This window comes from Pituophis catenifer, unplaced genomic scaffold, assembly GCF_029215685.1.
Source record: "Pituophis catenifer annectens isolate HBS135680 unplaced genomic scaffold, rPitCat1.0.hap2 SCAF_16, whole genome shotgun sequence".
NCBI classification, from domain to species: domain Eukaryota; kingdom Metazoa; phylum Chordata; class Lepidosauria; order Squamata; family Colubridae; genus Pituophis; species Pituophis catenifer.
In genome coordinates, this window is record NW_027256896.1 from 4345416 (window position 1) to 4365622 (window position 20207).

The 20207-nt window shown below is 43.6% G+C and overlaps 1 protein-coding gene across 1 annotated transcript; it reads left to right on the forward strand.

Moving 5' to 3' along the window:
* The first annotated feature begins 402 nt into the window (after nucleotides 1-402).
* C1QTNF8 (C1q and TNF related 8) lies at nucleotides 403-17328 on the forward strand. Its single transcript, XM_070955094.1, has 3 exons — nucleotides 403-481; nucleotides 12522-12759; nucleotides 16515-17328. The coding sequence occupies exons 2-3, from the start codon at nucleotides 12528-12530 to the stop codon at nucleotides 17078-17080; spliced, it is 798 nt and encodes a 265-aa protein (XP_070811195.1). The 5' UTR covers nucleotides 403-481; nucleotides 12522-12527; the 3' UTR covers nucleotides 17081-17328.
* The last annotated feature ends 2879 nt before the right edge of the window (nucleotides 17329-20207 follow it).

Below are 20207 nucleotides of genomic sequence, written 5' to 3' on the forward strand. Positions count from 1 at the left end.
GAGGGGCGTCCTGTGCCATCCATTTGCTCCCGTGGAAATCGTTGGCAGATTTCCAGCTTGGCCCTCAGAATCAACAATTTTCTGTTTTGGCTGCTGTGAAAATCTCCTCAAGATAAAGGAGAAGGACAGAGCAACAACAAACTGGTCCAGAAAGAGAGAGAAAGTAGAAGGAAATGCTCTCCGTGACGTGGCTGTTTTGCAGCCGTCCCTCCTCCTCCTCTACCCCTCTCCTCCTCTTTGGCATCTGGACTTCTTTGCAGAAATCTGTGTCTTTTCCTAGAGGGACGAGCTCTCGAGCTCTCATTAAATCTCAGGGTGTCCTGGAGAGTTCATTTTTCCCTCTCTGGGTGTCCGTTGTGGCCCATGAAAAAAAGCTGCCAGAAAGACAAACTTGAGGCAAACAAGCATTCCTCTTGTGGAGCTCAATGTTATCCTTCCATCCATCCATAAAAAGATCTTCCTGAACATCCATCAAAGCCAGGTAACGGTGGTGTGTTTGTCCATTTTTAATGTTGTTTTGAAACCTGCCTTAATGGTTGCGCAGACCTTTTCTCCCCTGCTGTGAAATGGCTTCTGTTTTTCTACTTTATTCTCAGGCTGGTTGAAAACTTCTTTCAAATTCCTCTTGGCTGGGTTTTTAAGGCTTGTTTCGTAGTACAGGTGGTGAAGAGATCCACTGCTGTGAATGTCTGTAGAGATTCTCAGCCATCCAAGGTCACGGTTGTCCCAAAAGTGCTTTTTCAAAAGACAACCGGACTTTCTTGGTTTTTCTTTGAAGACTTTTCGCTTCTCATCCGAGAAGCTTCTTCAGAAATTTAAATCACTTAAAAAGCAAACAACGTTAGTGGAACGGAAGAAGCTTCTTGGATAAGAAGCGAAACATCTTCAAGCAAAAACAAAGAAAGTCCTTTTGAAAAAGCACCTCTGGGACTACAGGTAGTCCTTGATTTACAACAGCTCATTTAGTGACCGTTCAAAGTTATAACGGCACTGAAAAAAGTGATTTATGACCAATGGTGAAATCCAATTTTTTTTACTACTGGTTCTATGGGCGTGGCTTGGTGGGCGTGGCAGGGGAAGGATACTGCAAAATCTTCATTCCCACCCACTCCTGGGGGAAGGATATTGCAAAATCTCCATTCCCTCCCCACTCCTGGGGGAAGGATATTGCAAAATCTCCATTCCCTCCCCACTCCTGGGGGAAGGATATTGCAAAATCTCCATTCCCTCCCCACTCCAGAGGAAGGATACTGCAAAATTTCCATTCCCACCCCACTCCAGGGGAAGGATATTGCAAAATCTCCACTCCCGCCCCATTCTCGGGCCAGCCAGAGGTGGTATTTGCTGGTTCTCCAGAACCTGTCAGAACCTGCTGGATTTTACCCCTGCTTATGACCGCTTTTCACAGTTATGACCTCTGCGGCTTCCCCATGGTCACATGATCAAAATTCAGAGGCTTGGCAACTGGTTCATATTTATGACTTCAGAAGTTGTGGGAGCTTCATCACTGGAAGCTTTCAAGAAGATACTGGATTGCTATCTGTCAGAAATGCTGTAGAGTCTACTTCAGCGGGGAGGGGGGGGTTGGACTAGATGACCTACAAGGTCCCTTCCAACTCTGTTAATCTGTATCTGATGGTTCCAGAATCCCAGGGTCATGCGATCCACTTTTGCGGCCTTCGGGACAACCAGAGTCAATGGGGAAGGCAGATTCACTTAACAACCAGCTGACTAACTTAATGAATGTTAAGTTAGATTCACTTAACAGCGGTGGCAAGAAAAGTCGTAAAATGGGACAAAACTCACTGAACAAATGTTTCACTTAGCTACCTAAACTTTGGGCTCAATGGTGGTCGTAAGTCAAGGACTACCTGTCCTGCTGTTAATATTTCCAATAACACATTTTTCTAATATTCTGAGTAGCAGAAAAACTTCAGAGTTTGACTTCTAACTAACTAACTAACTAACTAACTAACTAACTAACTAACTAACTAACTAACCAACCTCACAAACAAACAAACAAACAAACAAACAAACAACTTCTTCTTCCTATGAAATTGTGGGAAGCCAGGGATTCCGTATCACCAGAGAAACGTTTCTCTGGTTAAGAGCAGGACATCTGCAGGCTTGGCCAGTGAGCAATTCACTTAGAGCCAGTACATCTTATTATCCCCAGAGTAATTTCCCTGAAATTCTCTTTTTCTTTGAAAAAGGAAAGAAAGACAACAAATTGATTGAGGACTGACTTAGAAAGAACACAGAGGAAGATATTTGTGCTTTGCGGTCAACATTTATGTTCTGTACACATATAATTTGAAAGGAGAGCATCGATATAGAAAAGGCAGGAAGAGACATTGTTCCTTTTATAGATCTGCTTTCAAACAACGGGAATGAATCAAGCGGGAAAAGTCAAGCAGGAGAGAATGTCATGATTATGAAGTCAGGGCTGGCAAAATAAAACAGACACTCTGAGGGGGTCAGTGTTCAATGTTCCTATTTTTTTTCCAGTAATAACTTTGGCTACCGATTGTAAGTGACTTTTTTTTGGTAGTATATATATATTTTATTTATAAGAGCCTTGATAGTACAAGGGTTTAGTGCACCCTGTTATTAACACAGCTGCCTGCAATTTCTGCTGGTTCGAATCTCTCCAAGGCTCAAGGTTGACTCAGCCTTCCATCCTTTCTAAGGTAGGTGAAATGAGGACCCAGTTTGTGGGGGCAATAAGCTGACTTTGTATAAAATATACAAAAGAATGAAGGCTATTGCTTAAAGCATTGTAAGCCGCCCTGAGTCTCCGGAGAAGGGCGGCATATAAATCAAATTAAAAAAATAAAATAAAAAAATAAACATTTTTGAATACAGTGTATGAATGCAGGATGTGTCAGTTATGTCAGTTACACAAAGACCAGAATAAAAAAAAAAGATATTAACACATGAACTCATAACAGTAACTAGTAACAGGAACTATAATATGATAACACTTTTATTAGATATAATTGTACTAGTATAACCAAATAGTTTAAACTGGGTTTTCTTATATCTATTTACATTTTGTAGATTATCATACTTAGAGTTGAAAACCATCCCTATTTTAATACATTCATAGTCTTTTTCCCTCTAATTCCTACCCATTTTCTCTAGCCACTCATAAAATCTGTTCCATATCCGGTAATATCCTGAGTCTTCTTTATCTTTAATTTTAAAAGTTAACCTATCCATTTCAGCACATTCTAAAATTTTCCGAATCACTTCTCCGTCTGGCGGAGTGTTTTCATTTTTCCAGTATTTAGCAAATATAATCCTTGCCGCTGTCAGTATACGTAAAATTAAATATGTGTTCCAGTGGTGGGATTCAATTTTTTTTACTACCGGTTCTGTGGGCGTGGCTTGGTGGGCGTGGCAGGGGAAAGATACTGTAAAATCTCTATTCCCTCCCCAATCCAGGGGAAGGATATTGCAAAATCCCCATTTCTTCCGATCAGCTGGGACTTGGGAGGCAGAGAATAGATGGGGGCGGGGCCAATCAGAATTTTTACTACCGGTTCTCCGAACTACTCAAAATTTCTGCTACCGGTTCTCCAGAACTGGTCAGAACCTGCTGAAACCCACCTCTGATGTGATCCCTATATCGTAACCCTCTGGTATTATTCCCAACAGATATAATTCTGATTTCAAATCTATATTCTGTTTAGTTATCTCTTCCAGCCAATTATGTACGCTCTTCCAGCCAATTATGTACGGCCGGTACGCTCCCATAGAGAGGGGCTCCTCCGGGTGCCGTCAGCCAAACAATGCCGACTGGCGGCTCCCAGGGGGAGAGCCTTCTCTGTGGGGGCACCTACTATCTGGAACTAGCTCCCCCCAGAGATACGGAGGATCCCGGATCTGCGCACCTTCCGCCGCGCTTTAAAGACCTTACTATTTCACCAGGCCGGCCTGGCCTAATTTTCCCCCTCTTTTATAAAAGATTTTTAATTTTTAAATATCTTTTAGTATTTTATACATTCAATTTTAAATTGGTTTTAAAAGTTTGGGGTTTTAAATTTGTCGGGGCCAAAATTATTTAATTTGATTTTATTCTACTTTTAAATTTTGTATGTATGTGTTTTATTGTTTGGCTGTGCACCGCCCTGAGTCCTTCGGGAGTAGGGCGGTATAGAAATCAAATCAAATAAATAAATAAATAAATAAATAAATAAATAAATAAATATGTACTTTCTCCCAATACTTTCTTGCTTGAATGGAAATGACTGGTGGTAAGTTGAAGACAACCTGAACTTTTTGTTTTTCCCCCAATGCATCCCTCAGTGTATTCAGAATAGGAGAGCTGGAAGGGATCTTGGAGGTCTACTAGTCCAGCCCTCTGCTCAAGCAGGAGAACCCACAGTATACTATTTCAGATAAGTGACTATCTGGTTCTTCTGAAAAACCTCCAGTGATGGAGAATCCACGATTTCTGGAGGCAAGCTGTTCCATTGATTAATTGTATTCACTGTTAGGAAGTTTCTCCTTAATTCCAAGTTGCTTCCAAGAGCCGAGGTAATGCAGTGGCTACTTAAGAGTGCAGTACTGCAGGCTACTTCAGCTGATTGCTAGCTGCAGTTCAGCAGTTCAAATCTCACCAGGCTCAAGATTGACTCATCCTTCCATCCTTCCGAGGTGCGTAAAATGAGGACCCAGACTGTGGTTGGAGGCAATATGTTGACCCTGTATACCGCTTAGAGAGGGCTGTAAAAACACTATGAGGCGGTATATAAGTGCTATTGCTATTGCTTCTCTCTTTGGTTAGTTTCCATCCATTGTTTCTTGTCCTGCCCTCTGGTGCTTTGGAGAATAATTTGACCCCCTCTCTTCTTTGTGGCAGCCCCTCAAATACTGGGATACTGCTATCAAGTCACCCCTGATTCTTCTTTTCTCTAGACTAGCCAAACCCAAATCCTGCAGCCGTTCTTTTTATGTTTTAGCCTCCAGGTCTTTGATCATCTTAGTTGCTCTTCTCTGAACTTTTTCCAAAGTCTCAACGTCTTTTTTGTAGTATGGTGACCAAAATTGGTTGCACTATTCCAGGTGTGGCCTTACTAAGGCTTTATAAAGCAGTAATATAAAGATCCAATCCTCTGCTCAGGCAGGAGACCCTATACCAATGTTTCTCAACCTTGGAAGCTTGAAGATGGGTGGACTTCAACTCCCAGAATCCCCCAGCCAGCGCTGCTGGCTGGGGGATTCTGGGAGTTGAAGTCCACCCATCTTCAAGCTACCAAGGTTGAGAAACACTGTCCTATACCATTTCAGACAGGTGACTGTCCAATCTCTTTTTGAAAGCCTCCAGTGATGGAAGCACCCACAACTTCTGAAGGCAACTTCTGTTCCATTGGTTAATTCTTCTCACTGTTAGGAAGTTTCTCCTCAATTCCAGATTGCTTCTCTCCTTGGTTAGTATGTTAGGTTACCTGTCCCTAGGTTTGGTCCTTGAAAATTGACTCAGTCCTCTGAACTGTATTGCAGACAGCTTGACCCCTTCCCTTTTACAAGGGCATCGAGAAGGACAAACTTCTAAAAGGCATTTCATTAAGTTGCTGTGATCATCTTCAATTTTTTTCAAACCTCTGCTGCTGCCTAGCATGACTTCAATCTAATTGCAGCCATTGATCAAAAATCCAATATAGTAAACACAATCTAAAATGTTTTCAAACATTAAAAGAGTCTTCCTCCTAGAAGCAAAATTGCTTTTTGCAGCTATTTTGTGGCTGGGAGAAAAAAGCCCTTTTCAAGGCATTCTGTTTTATATATATATATACATACATATATATATATACATACATACATACATACATACATACATACATACATACATATATATATATATATATATATATATATATATATATATATATATATATTCTCCTATATGTTATTCGTGCTGCTGTTAAAATATGTAGCATCAAATATTTTATTTGTTTGGGATATGGTTTTGTAAAGATTCCTAACAAGAATGTTGCAAAAAATTGGAAATAGGAAAAAATCCCAACTGAAGAACTAATAGATAAGATCTTAGAATGCGCTGAGATGGACAAATTAACAAAAGAAATTAAAGAAAAAGAAGAGACAGACGACTACAGAATATGGAATAAATGGTATAATTGGCTTAACGCTATCAATAAAGAACAATAAATACAAGGAGAAAAGAACAGAAATACATATAATATGAAATAAATATAATATGTATTGAGTGGTATAATTATGTATATAATATGAATGTAGAAATGTAAAACAGTAAAGATATAATCAAAATATATAGATCTCTATAGGGGGAAAGAGGGAAAAAAAGAGAAGAAAAGAAAAGGAGAAGGAGGGGAAAAAGAAGGAGTATTAGACTAAACAATAGGGGAAGAAGTATAATATATCAGATGGAAGACCACTATGAAACAATGCTTAAAAAGGATAAGCTATTTATATGTCGTATGTTGTGTAAATGTCAAATTTGTGTTTTAGTAAAATTTATAAATTTTTTAATTAAAAAAAAAATCTCCTTGCCAGCCATTTTTGTCATCCTTGATGTTGTCTGTACAGTCCTGTGTGCACCATCAGACCTACATCTGCCTTATAAAACTTGTGTGCCCCAAATTCTTCTTTTTAAGTCCAAAATCCAGGCCATTTGAACCTATAACATGTTTACAGATGATCCTCAATTTATAGCTATTTGTTTAGTGACTATTCTGACAACTGCAATTTGGCAGATCGAATCTCACCGGACTCAAGGTTGACTCAGCCTTCCATCCTTCTGAGGTGGGTAAAATGAGGACCCAGATTGTTGGGGGCAATAGGCTGACTCTGTAAACTGCTTAGAGAGGGCTGTAAAGTGGTATATAAGTCTAAGTGCTATTGCTATGGCCCTTCCTTCCTTCCTTCCTTCCTTCCTCCCTCCCTCCCTCCCTCCCTCCCTCCCTCCCTCCCTCCCTCCCTCCCTCCCTCCCTCCCTCCCTCCCTTCCTTCCTTCCTTCCTTCCTTCCTTCCTTCCTTCCTTCCTTCCTTCCTTCCTTGCCAGTGGTCAGAGTGCAGTACAGAAGGTTGACTCTGCCCATTGCCAGGAGTTCGATCCTGACCGGCTCAGCATTGACTCAGCCTTCCATCCTTCCGAGGTGGGTAAAATGAGGACCCAGATTGTTGGGGGCAAGAGGCTGACTCTGTGAACTGCTTAGAGAGGGCTGTAAAAGCACTGTGAAGCGGTATATAAGACTAAGTGCTATTGCTATTGCCCTTCCTTCCTTCCTTCCAAATACACAATGGTATTTTAAAAAATGACTTATAACCATTGCAGCATTCCCATGGCCATGTGACCAGAATTCGGAAGCTTGGCAACCGGCAGTGTCCCAAGTCATGTGATCACCATTTTGGACTTCCCAGCTGGCTTCTGACAAGGTCAATGGGCGGGGGGGGGAGCCGGATTTGCTTAATGAGCGCCCAACTCGCTTAATGACTAAGAGATTCTTTTACCAACCAGGGCAAAATTAGGTACAACTCACTTAACAACTGCCTTGCTTAACAGTGGAAATTGTGCTTGTAAGTCAAGGACTACCTGCATGTTTTAATCTTTTTAAAGAAAACTAACTGCTTTGAAAAGTGAGCCGAAAGACGGGCTATTTGAACTTAGACAAGTGGTGTTTTTGCTAGGCTTGCAAGCAGAACAATGGAGTGGAAAATTTCTCCAGAAAGAGAAACACACCCATCTATCCCATTTTCTCTGGAAAGAGTGCAGAGAAGAGTCACAAGGGTCATTAGGGGGCTAATTAGGCTAAAACATATGAAGAACGGTTGCAGGAACTGGGTATGTCTAGTTTAATGAGAAGAAGGACCAGGGGAGACATGATAGCAGTCTTCCAATATCTCAGGGGTTGCCACAAAGAAGAGGGAGTCAAGCTATTCTCCAAAGCACCAGAAGGCTAAACAAGAAACAACGGATGGAAACTTTCAAGAAGAGACTGGGCAGCCACCTATCAAAAATGGTATGGGGTCTACTGGACTAGAAGACCCCCAATTCTGTTAATACTGTTTCTGTTATTGTTCCAAAGCATTTGAGAACAGGACAAGAAGTAACAAATGGAAGGTCATTAAAGAGAGATCCAACCTAGAAGTAAGGAGAAATTTCCTGACAGTGAGGACAATCAACCAGTGGAACAGCTCAGCTTGCCTCCAGAAGTTGTGGCTGCTCCATCACTGGAGGCTTTTAAGAAGAGACTGGACAGCCACTTGTCTGGAATGATGGCAAATCTATGGTACGTGTGCCACAGATGGCACGCAGAGGCATATCTGTGGGCATACGAGCGTTTCCCTACCTCAGGTCCAGCACGCATGTGTGCTCCGGCCAATTGATTTTTGGGCCTTTCGGGCCCACCGGAAGTCGGGAAACGGGCCTCCCCAGGCTCCCAGAAAGCCTCTGGAGGCTGCGGAGGGAAAAAATGGGCCTACTGGGCCCACTGTGCCATCGCGTGCCAAAACCGGGGGGGGGGGAGCACGGGGGGGGGGTCGCGCATGCACGGGGAGTGGGGCGCATTGAATTATGGGTGTGGGCATGTGCACACTTGACCCCCCATGCTCCCCCCCAGTTTTGGCATGCAACGGCAAAAAGGTTAGCCGTCACTGGTGTAAGGTCTCCTGCTCATGCAGGGGGTTGGACTAGAAGACCTCCAAGGTCCCTTCCAGCCCTGTTGTCCTGTTCTGCTCTGCTCTGCTCTGCTCTGTTCTCCAAGGCAGGATCTCCCTTAACTGGACTGGAGAACTGCTGCTTAACTCCAGGGAGGATTGTCCTCTTGGCATCCTTTGCATGGGTGTCTCCAATTCTGGTTAAAAAGAGTCAAGATGTAAAAAAAAAAAAAAAAAACAACTTACAGTGATTGAATTCTCTCCTTTGAAAAGGTGCACTGCGTGTGCAGACACACAAAACAAAACTGGCGAATTTTTCCATCACAGCCCTGTGCCATCCTGAATTTTCTGACTCTGTGAAAACCCCAATCACTTGCAAAAAAAGAAAGAAAGAGGAAATTCACACATATGCCCCTTTCAGAGACCTTGCCACTAAGTAAGAGCACCCCTACAGGTAGTCCTCAATTTACAACAGTTCATTTACTGTTACAACGGCACTGAAAAATGTGACTTAGGACCGTTTTTCACAGTTATGACCTTCTCAGCCTCCCCATGATCACGTGATCGAATTTCAGACGCTTGACAACCGATTCATACTTATGACCATTGTTGTGTCCCAAGGTCACGTGATCCCCTCTTGCGACCTTCTGACAAGCAAAGTCAGCGGGGAAACCAGATTCATTTAACAACCAGGTGACTAACTTATCAACTGCAGCAATCCACTTAACAACGGTGGCAAAAAGGGTCGTAAAATGAAGCAAAACTCACTTACCAAATGTCTTACTTAGCAACAGAAATTTTGGGCTCGGTTGTGGTTGTACGTTGAGGACTACCTACCATTCCTCCCAGGACAATCTAGACAATTTCTCTCTTTGGTAATTAAAGCAAACCTCTCTTTTTCTATTCCATTAAACGGAGTGAAAAAAAGTAGGAGAAAAACACAAAAAGATTTTTCTAGAACCTGTAGAACTGTGATGGCGAACCTACGGCACATGTGCCAGAGGTGGCATGCAGAGCCCTCTCTGTGGGCATGCATGCCGTTGCCAGCTGCTCTTCTGGTTTCCAGCGCGCATGTGCACACCAGCCAGCTGGTCTTCGTGGGCACCAGAGTGCCGGAAAACGGCCTGAAAACGGCCCCAAAGTGCCCCCAAAACAGGCATGTATGGGTCGGCCACTGGTCTTTGGGTTTCCGGTGCTTCGGCACATGAGAAGATCAGCTGGCCGGCGAGCAGATGTGCGCCATCCAGCTGGTCTTTGGGTTTCTGGCACTCTGGCGCACGCATGTGCACGCACATGCATGCACATTCCGGCCATCACTGCTCTAGAACTTCTCTCCCCTTCCCTCCCATTTTTTCCCCCAGGCTGATAGAAAGTAACTGTATAAGAAATTCACAAATTGACGCAGAACAAAGGAAGCTGTTGAATAAGAGACTTTTCCTCTATAAAACTCCTTTTTCTGGTTTTTTTTTTCCTGAATTCCTTTTAAGAGCAAGGCAAAAAGAATCAAACATCTCAGTTCCGTTTAGCAATGTAATATAAAATCACACCACAATGCAATTTCATATAGTTTATTAAAAAAACGGAACTTATTTGAATCAGATTATATGAGAGGAGCATTATAGAGGAGCTTCTCCCTTCGCCTCGGAACAATCCGTGTTTTGATTATAATAGCAGCCCACAAGGGGAAAGTAGGTTGAAAGTTTTATGGAAATGAAATAACATTTGTTCTAGTAGCACGAGAATGTGCAGCCACAACCTTGGATTGCAGAGAGGAAAACAAGGGGCCAAATCAAGCTGAGCAGAAACAATGCTTAGACTTCGAAGTGATCACGCAATCTCAGGCATTGCCTTTAAATATTCAGCGAAGCAAAATAAAACCTTCAACTTGGCTACTTAGAAGAGGTAAAGTAGAAATACGTGCCCAGAGTTTTGACAGATCCCATCACACGCAGGAACACATTTAGAATAGAATAGAGTTGGAAGGGACCTTGGACGTCTTCTAGTCCAACCCCCTGCTTAGGCAGGAAACCCTACACCACTTCAGACAAATGGTTATCCAACATCTTCTTAGAAACTTCCAGTGTTGGAGCATTTACAACTTCTGGAGGCAAGTTGTTCCACTGGCTAATTGTTCTCACTGTCAGGAAATTTCTCCTTCGTTCTAGATTGCTTCTCTCCTTGATTAGTTTTCACCCATTGTTTCTTGTTCTACTCTCAGGTGCTTTGGAGAATAGCTTGACTCCCTCTTCTTTGTGGCCACCCCTGAGATATTGGAACACTGCTATTATGTCTCCCCTAGTCCTTCTTTTCATTATACTTATTCATCATCAGACGTACGTGATCATGTTGGCAATCCTATTTTTGTTAACAGCCACACGAAAAAGTGCTGCTGAATTTTGTCCAAACCGGTCCCTTAGATTTTGAAGCCTTGGTGTTCTTCTTCTGCCTGGACTTTGTTTGCCTTCAATCTTTCCCTGGAGGATTAAGTGAAGGATGCCATATTTTTCCGGGTGTCTCATCACATGTCCAAAATATTCTAACTTTTGCTTTTTAATGGCTTTGATGATTTTCCTTGGCTTTCCCAGGTGGCTTATCACCGCCTTGTTTCTGATTTTGTTAACCCAGCTTATACGTAACAGCCACCTGTAAATTGACATTTCAAATGCTTCTAGTTTCTTCAAGTGGTTTTCTGTCAGAGACCAATTCTCTACTCTGTAGAGCAGGATAGAAAAGAGGTAACATCTGACAAGCCTGATTTTCAGTCTTAGGCTTATGTTGTGACATATGTCTAATTTCATTAAACTAGACATACCCAGTTCCTGCAACCATTCTCCATATGTTTTAGCCTCCAGTCCCCTAATCATCTTGGTTGCTCTTCTCTGCACTTTTTCTAGAGTCTCCACATCTTTTTTACATTGTGGAGACCAAAACTGCATGCAGAATTCCAAGGGTGGCCTTACCAAGGCCTTATAAAGTGGTATCAACACTTCACGTGATCTTGATTCTATCCCTCTGTTGATGCAGCCTAGAACTGTGTTGGCTTTTTTGGCAGCTGCCCCACACGGCTGACTCATATTTAAATGGTTGTCCACTAGGACTTCATGGCCCCTCATGCAGTTACTACATCAATGTTCCAAGTTTGATTTAGTTTTTTTTAATGTCTGCTTTAAACAAAGGCATCTTAGAAATTTGCCCACCTCTTCACCCACCCCCAAAGAGGACAACAATAACACCCCCCAAATAAGCAATCTCACCACTTTTTAAAAATACATTTTATACATTTTTTTATACATGTCTCACTTAGCCACAGAAACATTGGGCTCAATTGTGGTTGCAAGGCAAGGAATACCTTATCTTTCTTCTACTAAGCTATCAGGTTGGCAAGAAACAGGGTCCCCCCCCCGACCCTGTGAAGTTTGTTTAATGGGGCAGATATTTCTTTCTTTCTTTTTTTAAAAAATAGTTTTTATGAAACAGTTTTCTTCATTTTATATCACAATTTCAATCTTTACAGTGCTTTGGTATCGGTATATCTCCTAAGTACATACAAATTAGTTTTGTTATTCTTCCTTTCCTTTTGTGTACATGCCTATTCTATACAATGCATCAATACTGCAATTACATACCTATATATATTACCCTTTATTGCAGAGGTCTTCAAACTTGGCAGCTTTAAGACTTGTGGACTTCAACTCTCAGAATTCTCTGGGAGTTGCTGGCTGGAGAATTCTGAGAGTTGAAGTCCACAAGTCTTAAAGCTGCCAAGTCTGAAGACCTCTGCTTTATTGTCACAGCTTAATTTACTTTTACATTCTTATTTCTAAAAGGGCAGCTGACTTTCCTTTTTTAAAACCACTTACCCTGTCTTCTTTGGTCAGTTAAAGATGCATCCCACCTTCCTCCTGCTCTTGGTGTGTTTTCTGCATGCCAGCCATCTTCCAGGGGAAAAGGCACCCCCAAAGAAGAGAGTTTGGAGGGCTCCACCGTGTGTACGATGCTGCGGGCAGGATGAGCAGCCGGCTTCCATCACCGCTTCCCGATTCGCACGGATGACCAGTGACTCTCGTTACACGACCCCTAAGATCCAGCCCACCATCGATATCCACATCTTAAAAGGCAAGCAATCTCTTTCTAAAATCCTGTCCCCCCCCCCCACTTTCTGCAAAGCTCTGATCAGTATCTCTTCTTGTGTCAACTATCTCAGGTAGACCAGATAGGAAACACAGCATCAAGCACAGCAGTCAGGAAACTCAGGCAGTCCAAATGTACCGTATTTTTTGAAGTATAAGATACTCTGGACTATAAGACATACCTACCTTTTTTGGGGAGGAAAACAAGAAAAAAAATCTGCCTCTGCCTCCCAGCAATTTGCCTCCTTGCAGCAAACAGCCTGCTTTAGTTTCATTTTCAGCACAGCCTGATTAGCACAAGAAAAAAAAATCTGCCTCTGCCTCCCAGCAATTTGCCTCCTTGCAGCAAACAGCCTGCTTTAGTTTCATTTTCAGCACAGCCTGATTAGCACAAGAAAAAAAAATCTGCCTCTGCCTCCCAGCAATTTGCCTCCTTGCAGCAAACAGCCTGCTTTAGTTTCATTTTCAGCACAGCCTGATTAGCACAAGAAAAAAAAATCTGCCTCTGCCTTCCAGCAATTTGCCTCCTTGCAGCAAGCAGCAAAAAGCTTGCTTTAGTTTCATTTTCATTTTCATTTTCAGCACAGCCTGATTAGCGCAAGAAAAAAAATCTGCCTCCCAGCAATTTGCTTCCTTGCAGTAAACAGCGGAGGCCTGCACGACAATAGGCAATGGCAATCCCCGCAGCCTGAAACAGCTGAGGTTCGGGAGGCTGATCCAACTGACAATCAGCTACTTGTGCTAATCAGGCTGTGCTGAAACTGAAACGGGCTGTTTGCTGTTTGCTGCTTGCTTCACGAAGATAAATTGCTGGGAGGCAGAGGCCAAAGGGTGGGGGCCAGCGGGTGGGCGGGACTACATTTCGTGTATGAGACGCACCCAAATTTTCACCCTCTTTTAGAGGGAAAAAAGGTGCATTTTACACTCTGAAAAATACGGTCTATAAAGGTTTATTGCAAGCTTAAGCTCTCTATAAGAATCTGAACTGTTGACAGTCAAAGCCAATTCGCAGTAGATAAGAGTCAAATGGAATTCAAGGTGGGATGGACTTAGATCTCTTGTGGGTACAAAGGGACTCGAGACTGATGATGTGTTTGACCCCTCCCTCAGGCTCAGGCTTGTCATCTCCTACACACAGCCATACAAGCTACTTCCACTTTATTGTAAAGCTACATTACAGAATCATGCCAGTCTGAAAGTACAATTATTCCACCGTCACTTTTATGGCCCATTAACTCAGGGGCAGTCCTTTCTGGGTCTCTTCCCCCACCCATCATCCAGCTGTTTCTTATCTTAACATTCTCCGAGCAGTATCTCTTCACCTGGTCTCCCAAGGCCATTCTCATTAAGCATTACGGATTGCAGTGAAGTATGCACAGATCAATCACTTTTAAAAATCCCGACTAATAGGATTAGGTGAATATGACAATTCTCTCATGTTCTTATGTTTGCAAATGTGTTCACTTCATCTCTCCCTAGTTCAGGGGTCAGCAAACCGCAGCTCTGGAGCCGCATGTGGCTCTTTCATCCCTCTGCTGCGGCTCCTTGTTGCTGGTCGGCTCCACAATTGATAGGGGTTTCGGTTAGGACAGGTAGAGGAAAAAGGGCGCCGCACTAGGAGGAGACACTATGGTGGGGGAACCGGACTTCAGGTCAGCAGAGGAAAAAGGATGCTGCGTTAAGTGGAGACTCTGGTGGGGGAAATGCACTTCTGGTCGGCTCCATAATTGAACGGGGGCTTCCGGTTAGGACCTTTGTGGCTCTTTGAGGTTTAAAGGTTGCTGACCCCTGCCCTAGTTTGTAAGTTGGGCCAGTCACATGATGTCCTGCTTTACAGCTGTCATGACTTTACAAGTTGGAGTCAAGGACTACCTGTTTGAACAACTCTTGATAGTTTGTGGCCTTCCTGGTTTCCCATTCTTCCATTCAGGAGAGATACTAGTCAGGTGTGGGTTCTACTTACCTTTACCACCGGTTCATAATGCGATTGCACACGCAGATCACTGATGATGACATCTGGGGTGGTAGGTGGGGACTCCCACCGGTTTTACTACCGGTTCTTGCGAACTGGTCCAAACCGGGGGCAACCTACCACTGATGCTAGTAGTGGTGGGATTCAGCCGGTTTGGGCCAGTTCGGGCGAACTGATAGTTAAATTGCTGGCTGGCCCCATCCCTTCCTGCCTTGCCCCTTCCAGGAGTCCCCACATGCCCCATTTTGGCTCCCAGGTAAGTACAGGGAGGCCTCCTAGCCCCAAAATAGGGTGTGGGAGGGCTGCGTGCCCCCCCGACCCATTTTCGCTCCCAGGAGGCTTCAGGGAGGCCTTCTAGGCTCAAATGGGATGGGGGTGGTGAGTCCCCCCCATGGCCAGTTTTCGCTCCCAGGAGGCTTCAGGGAGGCCTCCTAGGCCCAAAACTGGGAACGGGGAGGGGGGGCGTTCCCCCCCAGCCCGTTTTTGCTCCCTGGGGGATGCAGGAGGCCGAGTGCTGCCTGTCACAGCCCCTGACCATGCGCACCAAGCCACGCCCACAGAACCAGTAGTAAAAATGTTTGAATCCCACCACTGGATACCGGGAAAGGAGTCCTGCAGTGGGGTCTTTTCTCAGCAGGATGTTTAGACCACAAGACTATTATGGCTTGTCAGCTGCCAGCAGAGCTAGCAGCAGAGTCAGATGAGTCGGAGATTGAGGGGTGGTGGTGGCCTGGGCCAGCTTCGGAGACTTTGGAAGGCTCTGATGAGGAAGCAGAAGCAGATGCAGAGCCGGGGGCCTTCTGTCCACCCCGGGTGGAGAGGAAGCTGTCTTCGGGGCCTGAGATGAGTGAGGGGACTCATCCCACATGCACGTATGCATAGAGAGGAGAGGAGAGCAACGGAAGCCAATAAGCTGGCTCTCAGGGAAAAGAAATCGTAGACGCTAGCCAGCCTTCCCTCGCTGGGAAATAAATAGGAGGGGTTTGGGAATGGCCTATTGTCACAGGCAACCATTCGTTTTCCAGTGTACATCCATCAAGTCGGATTCCTTTGCCAGAACCAGGTTTGTTGGGACTAATTGCTCTATATTTGAGGTGCCAACTGAATCTCCCTGCTGGGAAACAATAGGTGGTACATTTGCCTCAGCCGGTGTGAACAGGGACTGTTTCTGCTTGGCTTAATCATTGAAGGACTTTTAAAAATCTTGAGTTCTCATGTGAACAGAGACTGTTCTTGCCCTGTTTCAGAAGGAGAAAAGACTCTCATTTGTGACTAATTTTTTTTTGTTTTGTCTAGCCAATGTCGATCCAATAAAGACTGTTCATGCCTTGTTTTAAGAAAAAAAGGGGGTTGTTTTACTCATGAGTAAGTACTTTCCCTTTGTTTGTGAAGGCTAGGTCAGAACAAAGACCTCCAAGGTCCTTTCCAGCCATCTAGCTCTATGACTGGGAACCATCTCGTCTATCACATCTCGTTTCCAACCTTGACAACTTTATGACTTGTGGACTTCAACTCCCAGAATTCCTCAGCCAGCAAAGAGTTGCAGTCCACAAGTTGTAAATTTGCCAAGGTTGGAGACCCCTGCTCTATCATGTCCAGCTTTTAAATCAGCCCAAAATAATCCAACGAAAAAAGCCAAATCCCTACTCCCACAGCGCCCTCTTTTGCAGGAAAAGAGAACTGAAAAAAAAATAAATAGGCAGGGCAGCCTATTTATGGTTTTCACACCATCTAAATTTGTGACACCTTATTCCTTCTTGTCTCTGTAGGAGAAAAAGGTGACATGGGGGAACGAGGACTTGCAGGGCTCGAAGGCAAATCAGGTGAGCCAGGCCTGCAGGGATCCCATGGCCAGAAAGGACAAAAGGGTCAGGTGGGGCCCACCGGTCACTCCTGCAAACAGCATTACGCTGCCTTTTCGATCGGACGCAGCAAACCCCTCCACAGTTTGGATTACTACCAACGGGTCACTTTCGACACAGAGTTCGTCAACCTCTACAAGCATTTCAACATGTTTACTGGCAGCTTCTTCTGCTACGTTCCTGGGATCTACTTCTTCAACCTGAACGTCCACACCTGGAACTACAAGGAGACCTACCTGCACATCATGAAGAATGAAGACCAAGTGGCGATCCTCTACTGTCAACCCAGTGAGAGGAGCATCATGCAGAGCCAAAGCCTCATGCTGGACCTCCTGGAAGGAGATGAGGTCTGGGTACGAATGTTCAAGCGGGAGCGGGAGAATGCAATCTACAGCGAGGAGTCGGACATCTATATTATCTTCAATGGCCACCTAATTAAGCCTGCTGTAGAAGGAACTCCAGCCCAAAACTAAAGTAGCAGAGGTGGACAGTCTACTCTTCAAATGGTGCTTTTTCGTGGACTGAAGCCACAGAGCTGCTTGCCTTCCCCACGGGGGTCTACGCTACTCACCATGGCCAACTTGCCATAACCAATGCACCACAGCCAACTCACTATGGCCAACTTACCATGGCCAACTCACCATGGCCAACTCACCATGGCCAACTTGCCATTGCCAACTTGCCATGGCCAACTCATCATGGCCAACTCACCATGGCCAACTTGGTGTGGGGAAACTTGCTGCAGTATAAGAGATACATTAATATCAAATAAATGATGGAATAAATATATTTTAAAATAATTGAATTGAATTGTTGAATTGTCCTGCAGTGAGTTATCCTGTGCTGAATTGGCCATGGTGAGTTGTCCTATTCTGTGTCCAGGGCCCCAGTGGCGTTAATTTATAAATAGGTGCTACTAGGCTTACAACTTTTTCCAATGTTGTGATGGAGACAAAATCCCAGATCTTTGGGATCCTGCTGAGTAGTTCTCACAAAACGGCTGCCAGGGAGGAGAGTTTGCACATTCCCCCAGTGGCTAAGACCAGTTGCAAAAGACCTCTTGGCCAGAAGACAAATTGGGAAGGCTGATTACCATCCCACCGCTTCAAGGACTCCGTCCATCACTTCTCAGAATACTTGACCTTCTTTTGAGGCAGAGGATATGCTTCAAAAGAGGGACATGGTGGTTCAGTGGCTAAGATACTGAGCTTGTCGATTGAAAGGTCGGCAGTTCGGCGATTTGAATCCCTAGCTCCACGTAATGGAGTGAGCTCCCATTACTTGTCCCAGCTTCTGCCACCTAGCAGTTCGAAAGCACGTAAAAAAATGCAAGTAGAAAAATAGGGACCACCTTTGGTGGGAAGGGAACAGCGTTCTGTGCGCCTTTGGCGTTGAGTCATGCCGGCCACATGACCACAGAGACGTCTTCGGACAGCGCTGGCTCTTCAGCTTTGAAACGTAGATGAGCACCGCCCCCTAGAGTCGGGAACGACTAGCACCTATGTGCGAGGGGAACCTTTACCTTTATATGTTTCAAAGAAAAGAGGGAGGATCCAAAAAACGGCCATGTGCCATTTTATTTCCTAAGAATACTTCTTAGCTTCCTGTGGGTGCAGAGACATCCTTGGGAATCAGAATGATGGCATGATATGCATGATGAACGTAGTCCTCAATTTATGACCAATCATTTACTGACTATTTGAATAGCAGAGTTGTTAGAGTTGGAAGGGACCTTGGAGGACTTCTAGTCCAAACCCCTGGTCAGGCAGGAAACCCTTTACCATTCCAGATAAGTGGCTGTCCAGTCTCTTCTTAAAAGCCTCCATTGATGGAGCACCCACAACTTCTGGAGTCCAGCTGTTCCACTGGTTAATTGTTCTGACTGTCAGGAAATTTCTCCTTAGTTCTAGGTTGCTTCTGTCCTTGACTAATTTCCATCCATCATTTCTTGTCTTGACTAAGTGAATAACTGAGTTGGAAGAGTTCTTGGAGATCTTCTAGTCCTAATATGTTTTCTCTCTTTGTTCACGAACTGAGTCTGTAATCAATATTATCGAACAGGGATTCATGAGGTGCTTAAAAATAATAAAGAAGGATATCCTATGAGTAACGTGTTCTTTCTCTTTTGTTTTTTCTCTCCTCTATTTCCTTTTGTGTTTCTAACATTTTTCTTTTCTTTCTTGTTTACTTTCTGTTAGGTATATTAAAACAATTAAAAGAATATCCTAGGAGTTCTGCCTGACTCAAGGGAAACTTTCCCTTTTCTTAGATACCCCAGATCTGTCTGCTGGTTGGGAAGGACGTATTTTTTAAAACCCGTAGATTGTTTTCATCTCTGTGAAGAGTTTAATTAGACAACACAGAACATTTTGGATGTCCTTGGTATCAAGAAGTCCCCTTGTGGTCAGTCTCTTTTTCATCTAAGAATCTACTTTTGGGATGCCCAACTTTTGAAGAAGATTTTATTAATAACGTGATAATTACATCTATGCTGCAGAGATTATTTGATGACTTGGATTGAAGCAGCACTGTTGCAAAATTAAGTTGGAGGTTAATTTTGGTTTCCCGTAGAATATAGAATCGTAGGGCTGGAAGGAGTCTCAGAGGTCTTCTAGTCCAAGCTCTGCTCAAGGCAGGAGACGTCATACCTTCAAAGTCATCCCTACTCATAGAACATAGAATAACAGAGTTGGAAGGCACCTTGGAGGTCTTCTGTGAGACCTCCAAGTCTCACGACGCTATAGAGCACTGCACACCAGAACAACTAGACACAAGGACAGTTTTTTCCCCAATGCCATCACTCTAGCAAACAACTAATTCCCACAACACTGTCAAATAATTTACTAAGACTACATTACTATTATTCTTCTCTTCCTTACTAGTATCTATGTCTTCCCACTTATTACCATAACCATATTGCTTGTATCTTTCAATTTATATTTTTTATTTGTTTCCTAGTACGATTTGATAGCTTATTAGTAACCTTGACTGTCACTAAGTGTTGTATCTTTTTATTCTTGATGAATGTATTTTATTCTCCTTATGTACACTGAGAACATATGCACCAAAGACAAATTCCTTGTGTGTCCAATCACACTTGGCCAATAAAAAATTCTGTTCTGTTCTGTTCTGTTCTGTTCTGTTCTATGCTATGCTATGCTATGCTGTGCTGTGCTGTGCTGTGCTGTGCTGTGCTGTGCTGTGCTGTGCTGTGCTGTGCTGTGCTATTCTATTCTCTATCTATTTATCATCTATCTATCTATCTATCTATCTATCTATCTATCTATCTATCATCCATCCATCCATCCATCCATCGATCTATTCATCTCTCTCTCTCTCCCTAATCATATCATCTATCATCTCTCTCTCTCATTTATCATATATTCTATCTATCTATCTATCTATCTATCTATCTATCTATCTATCTATCTATCTATCTATCATCATTACCTACATTACCTACCTACCTATCTATCTATCCATCCATCCATCCTGAAGCTACAAATATTCTCCTTTATTTAAATGACTACCTGTGCAGGTACTTCCTGTTGGTTGTTGTAATTGCAATGCATATTTCTTTCCTTAGGTACAGGGCTGTTA